This window comes from Chenopodium album, chromosome 11 (genome assembly GCF_948465745.1).
Source record: "Chenopodium album chromosome 11, dcCheAlbu1.1, whole genome shotgun sequence".
Classification (NCBI taxonomy): domain Eukaryota; kingdom Viridiplantae; phylum Streptophyta; class Magnoliopsida; order Caryophyllales; family Amaranthaceae; genus Chenopodium; species Chenopodium album.
In genome coordinates this window covers 37,704,686-37,713,980 of record NC_137844.1, presented here as the reverse complement: position 1 = coordinate 37,713,980, position 9,295 = coordinate 37,704,686, and the positions used below count along the sequence as shown (strand labels likewise).

At 36.0% G+C, this 9,295-nt stretch overlaps 1 protein-coding gene across 1 annotated transcript; it reads right to left on the bottom strand.

Moving 5' to 3' along the window:
• Nucleotides 1–4,953: 4,953 nt before the first annotated feature.
• LOC145566579 (uncharacterized) lies at nucleotides 4,954–9,024 on the bottom strand. The gene is made up of 5 exons (XM_081625953.1): nucleotides 8,944–9,024; nucleotides 8,404–8,509; nucleotides 5,983–7,186; nucleotides 5,422–5,904; nucleotides 4,954–5,287 (listed from the first exon to the last, which is right to left on the bottom strand). The coding sequence occupies exons 1-5, from the start codon at nucleotides 9,022–9,024 to the stop codon at nucleotides 4,954–4,956; spliced, it is 2,208 nt and encodes a 735-aa protein (XP_081482079.1).
• Between the last annotated feature and the right edge of the window lie 271 nt (nucleotides 9,025–9,295).

Sequence of the window (9,295 nt, the reverse complement as noted above, 5' to 3'; positions counted from 1 at the left end):
CTCAATTTGGCGGGTGGTGGGGCGGGGAGTGGGATAAAAACCATACCCATCATGGGTGATGGGGCGGGGGTGGATTTTCCCACTACGTACCCGCCCCATCTCCACCTCATACCCACATCTATATGTCTTTAAAAGAAAATTATATACTTTTATACTATTTTATAAAATAATTACGTGAAATAAAATATTAATTATAATACTTTGTACTACACTTATATTATAAACAAAAATATGCGTAGTATTAAGAATTTTTTTTTAATTATTATAATCCGTATTAATTATGTAGGATTGTGTATTTGAGAGACGGAGATTAGGTGGGTTTTGGGAGGGGATTAGGCAGGTCTTGGTAGGGATGGATATCCAAGTGGGGGGTGGGGCGGGGATGGTTTTGGAGTTGTACCAGCTGGGACGGGGATGGAGATGAATATTGGACCCGCCGCGGGGATGGGGAGAAAATGTTAGGTGGGGATGGGGATGGGACATCCCTAGTGAGGAGCAAAATAAAAATGTTTACGCCAGCTGATAATAAGCAAGACAACAAATAGCTAGCACAACTAGCAGAGCTGTAGAGCAATCAAGACCTCTTGGAAGTCAGAAAAGGTTCACAAATTATTGTATTAGACACTCGGTAAATTAGTTACTGTGAATGTTAAATAAAAATGTTATGGCATGTGGTTGATTCAAGAAAAGGACAAACTAGATAGAATTTTGCATTCTGTTAGGTTCTAAAATTAATGAAAAGGCAAATTAATGGTATATTCAAAAAGTTTATTATGGGGATTACTCTCGAAAAATTTGTATCACCCCCATGCTAAATCAAAGCTCAAGTAGAAAAAGAGATGCAAATTAGAGATTGAGTGAAAAATATATTCATATTACAAACTATTTTAACGACTAAATAACAGAATGAATGGATTGGAGCGCACCTACTCAGTAATCTAATAAATAATGTAAGGGATGTGTTGAATCTTGGGCCATTCCTTCCCATTGGGTTTTTTGCAACTTTTTCCTAGGACTGTATAGCAACAGTTCAATAATAGAAGCAACTGTTCAATAACAGCTACAATAGAATTAAGGCAGCATTATACAAAAAAGCTAGACAGTGCAAGTTTCATAAACTCTACAAAAGTAAAATAATAACAAGTGTCTAAGTTAATTAAAGAATGCATATTCTTATTCTAAGTTAATTAAATAATAACAAGCATTTTACATATATATTAATCATAGATACCAAGATGCATGCAAGGCTTTTGACAAACAAACTTTTCTATTCTAATGATGGCAATTTAGAGATGCAGAAGACTATTAAATAATAAAAAGCATGAACATCAACAACAGAACATACAACAATTAAAAGCAGCAGCAAACAATAAAAGCATCAACTATATACAAAAATAAAGGAAAAATAAGAAAAAATAATCTCAACTTTCATCGATTTATGTAGAATAATCCCAACTTTCGATTATTCTGGAATAATCCAAACTTTGGGGGGTCTTCTTTTTCATCAATCCCAAATACCAGTGACCAGTTGGAGGGGTTAAATTTTTTTTTTTGTTAAAGTGACATGTGTCACAATTTAATTGGTTAAAAATAAATAAGAAACAAATTAAAAAACCACCAGCCAAAGCCCCAACCACCCATCTAATCCGACAACCCACCCAGCTCAGCCACCTCCCTCACCGGACCACCGGACCTCCTCTACCACTTGAGTCGCCACTCCGAGCCAAACCACCATCCCCGTCCCTAAAACTCCCACGCCACCAGCCAAACCCCAAAAACCACCAGCCCCCACTCTCGAAAACCCCAAAAACCACCACCCCACTTTCGAAAACCCCAAAAACCACCATCTTACTGTCGAAAATTTCTCAAAGCCACCAGCCCCACCGAAAACCCCCAAAACCACCTTACCTACTAGCGAAATTTGGTTGCGATTTTGTGGCTGCGGCTTTGTAGCTGCGATTTTGTGGCTGCGGTTCCGTGGCTGTGGTTTCGTGGCTGCGTTTTGGGGGTTAGGCTGGTTGGTGATTTCGGTGGTTGCGTGGGGTTTCGGGGAGTGGGGAAAATGGAGACTCAAGGGATGAGGGGGAGATGCGGCGGGATGGGATGTAGTGGTGGAGGTTAGGGTGTATGGTGGGGTGGTGTGCTGGGATGTAGTGGTGGAGGTTAGGGGTAGCTGGGTAGTTTTATGTATTTTTTTATTTTTATTTTTTTTGGACCAATCAGGACCATGGAAAAAAAACTCGGTCGCGGTCGCGTTTGCAGTAACGGTCGCGTTGTCGCGGAAACGGCTTGTAACGGTTAAATAGAACGGATCGAGGATTTCGCGGTGTGAATTTTTTTTTAAAAAAAAACACATAAGTAGAATTTTAGCTTGTTTACTAATTATTTATACCATATTATGCTAAAGCTATGACAATTACACGTAGTATTAATTTTTTTTTGAAGCACTTATTTATTTGGTTTTTACTAATTTGGGTTTTTTTTAAAAAAAAAAAAGAAAAAGGGTAAAGATGACTACTTAATAAGTAAGTTAGTAACTTACCAGTTACCACAAAGGATAAGTAAAAGGGGTAAAAAAGCGATGGGACACAACTGTTAAAATAAAAAGGATTTAAAAAAAAAGAACCAGGAAAAGGGAGACAGCTGTAAAGCATCATGTGACTTTTATTACTTTCAGTTTCTTTTTGTACTACCTTCTTCAACCTCCCGTTAAAAAAAAAAATCTGACTTCTCCATAGCCATGGCAACACTGGTTCACAGAGAATTCTGAGCATCTCAGCATGCCCAAAACAATTACTCGCGAATGTAACGGTTACAGAACGGCGTTCTACCGTTACGTAACGGCCAACTCGGCGATTTGGGTGTGAATTTCAATTCGGCGTTATATAACGGCCTTTTTCGGATCGGCAACTCTGAAACCCGTTACAAAGCGGCCGTTATACAACGGAACGATCGAGTTTTTTTTCCATGATCAGGACTTGACACGTGTCAAGTGACTTGATATAATAGGTCAATGACTTTTGTTGACCAGTTTGGGATTGATGAAAAAGAAGACCCCCCAAAGTTCGGATTATTCCACAATAATCGAAAGTTGGGATTATTCTACATAAATTGATGAAAGTTGGGATTATTTTTTCTAATTTTTCCAAAAATAAAAGCAACAGTGGGCATTAGAAAAATTCACCAACATCAACATTTCAACAGTAGCTACGGTAGAGTCAGGTTAGCAGCATACATCAAAAGCTACACAGAAGCAATAGAAAATAATTTATGATATTTGATTGATTGTGGCACCAGATTTAGACATATTCGTCTACTCCCCGTTCATATTCATCATTTCATTTGGCAAACATCCACCACTTTTTGGTTCCACTATCCATTCCTTAGGGTAAGAATTAAGAAAGTTACTTTATTAAAAAAAAAAATTAAATTCACGAGAACTCAAATGCATAATAAAAGCTAAATATGAAGTATGACAAACGTATTATATGCAAAAGAACGTCAAATTGCAAGATTAATGACATAACACAATATCACAAAACTACAGCACTATGTCTTTACAACTTTATTGACATAAAATCATTAAGCAAACTTAGCATTTAAGACACCAAATAACAGATTAACAATAAATAGAAGTCATCAGGCTGCTAGCAAAAGACGATCAGAGTAACACAAGATGAGTAAAATATTTTAGGGTACGTAGCAGCGTATATAAAGTTTTCTGGTCATTTAATGCACTCATATGGAAGTCAGATTTTAAAAAAATCAAAAATAAAAAATTATCTTACCCTTAGACTGCCCATTTGATCTTTATCTCGAATGTCAGTTAAAACAATGTATACCACTAACTCAAGATTAATTTTTGTCCAACAAGCTGTCATAAATTTACAAAGGATTAGTACTCCAGCACATCCGTTTAAGGATCTCTAACAAATACTCTGAATGCCAAGAGTCTTGAAATCTAGATGAACACTTAGATACAAATTACATTAAAATTTATAGATTGATCTATAAACATATACCAAATCATCTTTTCTGGTTAGATGCCTAACTAACAAATAAACTTATCTATCTTTCCGTTTTCTGATGTTTTCAGTTCAAATTCTCTCTGTTTTTCCAGAAATTAACCAGATTACCCAGATCAATTCTCACCCAACTCGTGAAATCTCTCTAAAATATCAAATTTGAACTAAGTAATTTCATCTTCCTATTATCCTAATATATGGCCTCAAATACAAATTTGCAAGCACAACAACGAAAACTTCAAATTAATCACTACGACATGCAACAACAATAATTTCAATTAAGCAATCTCAAAAACAAAACTTTGTCGTATACCTTAAACAGCAATTCGAGCAATCAACCACAAGGTAGGAACATGAAAGATGAAAATGGGAGTTTAAGTAGCCTAAAACTCGCAGCCACCGCCTGAAATTCAAGCAATTAGCCACCGCCTAAGTGCCGCCTTCGTCTACTTGCTCAGATTTCTTTGCTTAATTTTCCTCTCATGAATTTTTTAGTAATTTTCCTACTGTAATTTAAGGCTTCAAAAATGCAGAATTGGGGGAAAATGGGTATAGTGCAAGAATGTGAGAAAAATCAGAAAATGGGTTTAGTTCAAAGAAGATTTCTTACTTTTCCAATTTTCTTTTCTTTTTTCTTTTTATTTTTGGTCTAAGAAAAGCAACACGTGTAAGGGGTTTAAAATATTTGGGGTAATAGTAGAGAAAAGTCATGAAAATTTCCGCGCCTGGCCTCTAAATTTTCATTACAAACCATTGCATCAGCTTTCTTGGTTGTTGAAATAGCTAGGCTAACACAACGGTTCTTTAGTGCCGTTGTATTAGCTCTCCCTATTAGAATATTAAAGGTAAATCTGTTGTATTAGCCTATGCTATTACAACGGTAGTAAAACTACCGTTGCATTAGCCTTTAATTAGCCGTTGCATTAGGTCAAAAATGTAGTAGTGATTGGACGGGACCACATAACCTAGCTTCATAAGGCAGGTGAACTAGTAAGTGTTCCATAGAGTTGAAGAACGCTGGTAGAAATATCTTCTCGAGCTTACAAAGAATTTCTGCAATGTTGTGTTCCAATCTTTCCATATCACTCAATTTGGTGGTGGAACAACAAAGGTCACGGAAGAAAAGACTAATCTCAGTTATAGCTTTCCAAACATGGATCGGGAGCAATTCCTTCAAAGCAACTGGCAAAAATCTCTCCATGAAGACATGACAGTCGTGGCTCTTTAAACCATGAAGCTTACATGTTTGTAAATCTACACATCTACTCAAATTAGAAGCATAACCATCGGGAAATTTCAAGTTCCTTACCCACTCGCATAACACTTTCTTTTGAGCCTTGTCTAGTGAGAATGGGGCTTTCGGCAAAGTGTCTTTCTCTCTCGCATCCTCCGTCACATGTAGTTGTGGTCATTTGCAATATTTGGCAATGTCATTTCTAGATGCAACTGTGTCTGAAGTATTTTTTTCACATCCATCACTGTGTGAATTATTTGGTCAAAGAAATTATTTTCAATATGCATGACATCGAGGTTGTGGCGGAGGAGAAGAGTCTTCCAGTACGGTAGCTCCAAAAGAATGCTTTGTTTAAACCACCCTAGTTTCTTCTTTTTCAAGCTTGCGAGTGCTTCAGGTCCATATGTTGCCTTAGCCAAGTGCTGAACTTGTTGCCATAGCTCATCGTCGGACATTATGTGAGGCGGTGTCCCCTTTTCAACCTTATTCTTATAAAAAGCAAATTTGTTGTTTCGAAAAGGATGTTTGGGAGGAAGAAATTGGCGGTGACAATCAAACCATGACATTTTACCACCATGTTCAAGCCAAAAATCTTTTGATTTGTCCAAGCAATATGGACATGCTTTTTTACCAGCTGTTTCCCATCTAGAAAGCATACCATAGGCTGGGAAATCACTTATAGTCCACAAGATTGATGCACGCAAATTGAAGTTTTTTCTTTACGAGATGTCGTAAGTTGTTGCACCAACATCCCACAGTTGTTTCAATTCTTCAATTAACGGTTGCATATACCCATCCAAGTTCCCCTTCGTATTTTTAAGACCAGGAACGAGCAAAGAAAGGAACATGATTGGTTTTTTCATGCACATCGATGGAGGCAAGTTATAAGGGGTCAGAATGACTGGCCAACATGAATACTGACCCCCAAACTTGCCATTAGGAGCAAACCCATCGGTACACATACCAAGTCTCACATTTCTAGGTTCAGATGCGAAATCGGGGAAGGATCTATCCAAGTGCTTCCAAGCTTCACTATTACTAGGATGCGCCGTTGTGCCTTGGACTCTTGGATTTTTGGAATGCCACGTCATTTCCTCCGCAATGTTCTTTGTTGCAAACAACCGTTGTAACCTTGGAGTAATGGGAAAATAGATGAGTTCTTTTATTGGAACCAATGACCCCTTTGAAGTCCTCTTGTATCTGTCCCTTTTGCACACTCTACACTTATCCAACTCAACATCAGCTTTCCAAAAAAACATACAACCCTTTGGGCATGCGTGGATCTTCTCGTGCGGAAGCTCAAGTCCGTTAAGAATTTTCTTTGTATCATAGAATGTTTTCCCCATCTTATTATTGTTAGGAATCGCTTCGTTCAGTAATGAAGCAAACCCATCAACACAACTATGGGGCAAATTGTATTCCGACTTCAAAGATACAATTCGAGAAGCCATTTCTAGCACAGACATGGAGCTACCTTCGTACAGTGGTTGCTCGGCGGCCTTTAAAAGCTCTTGAAATGCTTTTGCTTGAGCATTTGGCTCTTCATCTGAACCACTAGTTCTATCGTCACCCGATGGTTCATGATTACTCCCAAGAGCATCGAGAACCATTTCATGGTAAGTATTTGGTTGCTCTACACTTGATGTAGGGAACCCTTCACCATGAGAAACCCACTCATAGTAGTCAGGTATAAACCCCTTTTTGTACAAAAGGAGTTTTACTGTGTTGGCATCATGAAGACGTCTATTCTTACATAACAGACAAGGGCATCTTACTTCATCTATGCCCGGGCTCTCAAGATGAGCTTCACAAAACCGTATGAATTGTTCAACACCATCCACAAACTCTTGCCTAAGTCTACGGGCATTACGGCCATCGTATCTATCATACATCCACCAACGCTCTTTCCTTTTCATGGTGACAAATTCTACAACACTATGAAAAACAAATCACATTAATCATTCACACTAAACTTGTTTTCATTACAATAATGGCATACTATACAATTAGAATCGAAATGATATCCAAAGGTCCTTATCATGACTTGAACGGGAAAGCTGATTTCACATTCTTTATTAAGAGATTTAAACATATGTTGATGTCACATGCTTCTAACTTTTTACTCATCAAAATTAATGTTGTTCTCACAAGTAATGTTGACCATTAACTATAAAAAATAGTATTTATTCCGATCCATGCAAGGGTTAACTTTTTACCAAATTACTTGAGAAATATTTAAAAATTTTATAATGTTTTCTAAAATACTTATTATATATAATTTACAATATTGCTTAAATTATTTATAACTTACACTAATAAATTATATTTTTCCAATTTCAAAGTAAATTGATGTAACATTAATAAAATCAAAGAAGCATTATGATTTGTATAGTTAACAACGATGGGAGTTTGATAACAAAAATCAAAATATAAAAATATTAAAAAAACCACATGTAAGATGTAACCCTTCATGAAAAAAATTAAATGAAAAAATAAAATAATTTACAAAATATATTATAGAACCATAATACAAATTAATGTTCAGAAGATTATCATAACCCCTTAAACATAAATATTTCTAATAAAGCTAAAACAATTCTATAAGAATCATTTTATTTTAAACAAAAACGAAAATTATCCAACACATGAGTTCATACCAACCAATAGTCCTACATTGGACATAAAGCAAAATAAATTTCTATTCCAATCAAAACACATCCAAGTTCAAGCCTACGCACAATAAAGCGTAAAAAATCCGACAATGAACCATGCTATTAATTGCAAACCTCTTGCTAATACTAATCTGACCATTTAAGAATCACTAGGAAAACCCGCTTAAACAAGTAGCACATTCACAAAGTAAAGCAATGATAATAAACTGAAATCAAAATGCTACTAATAAGGATGCTTTTTTTTAAAATATAGATCACAACTCCATAAACAACTAACATAAATATGAATCATATTGCACAAGTAAAAGAAGTAGTTACATGAGAAGGGAAGAAAACACACACTGGAGGAGTTGACCGGAAAAGCAGAGGCGACGACAAAGGTGGTCCTGGTATACGGTGGTGTTACACTTTTAGGCAGGGTAATTATAAAAAACTTTTAAATTAAAAAAATAAATAACTGCATACGACTTACCTGGTGGTGGCGAAGGAAAAAGACAGAAAAAGGAGGAGGGACGGGCACAAGAGGAATCCGGCGACGGTGGAGCTGCAAAGGGGGTTAATTTGCGACCCACAATTAGCTATTTTAGACAAAAGAACGAAATTAAAAAAAAATCAAACAAAAGTTCAAGACTGAGAACATAGCTTTAATCAAAAGTTCAAGACTGAAATTTTCCCATATTTAACCCAAAATTAGCCAAAAAAGCTATTTCTATTGTTTAAAGAAAAAATTCAACTATGTAGCCTGATATTGAAGTAATTACAATGAGATAAACCCATGTATTAATACACATTTACGATAAGGTAGCTTATTTGGAATGCACATTTATTGAGTTGCCCATGTCTAATTCTTAACTAGTCATTATGAATCTTGCATATTAGATAAAATTATGTACAAATTCAACAGTAAATCTCAAAGCTAACAAAGTATCTGGCTAATTTCTGATCCATTTGGAGTATCAAATGAATTTTATTTGTTCCTGTCATATTTTCTCTCCTCCGCCTCTTTACTTACCTCTTTGCTAGTAACCTTGATAGATACCTCACAAAAGAACATTTGATCCACCACAATCAGAAATGTACTAACATGAGCCATGTTCTTATGGAGATTTTCATCTATTATGCTGACACTTTCTATTGAAAAACTCAAGAGTCATTGGGTTGCATCATTAGCTTAGGTTTGTACTTGTACTTTTTTAAGAAACTAAGTCAACTCAACGCACAAATAGATCAATGAAATAAACAGAGTAAAAAAAAACTAGAAAAACTCGAAAATATGAAAGGCCAAATACTCAACCAGCCATAAAATTTCAAGTTCCAGCAAGATTTGTAAAGCTCAATCTAAAATTAAAGATAGTCATTTCTTT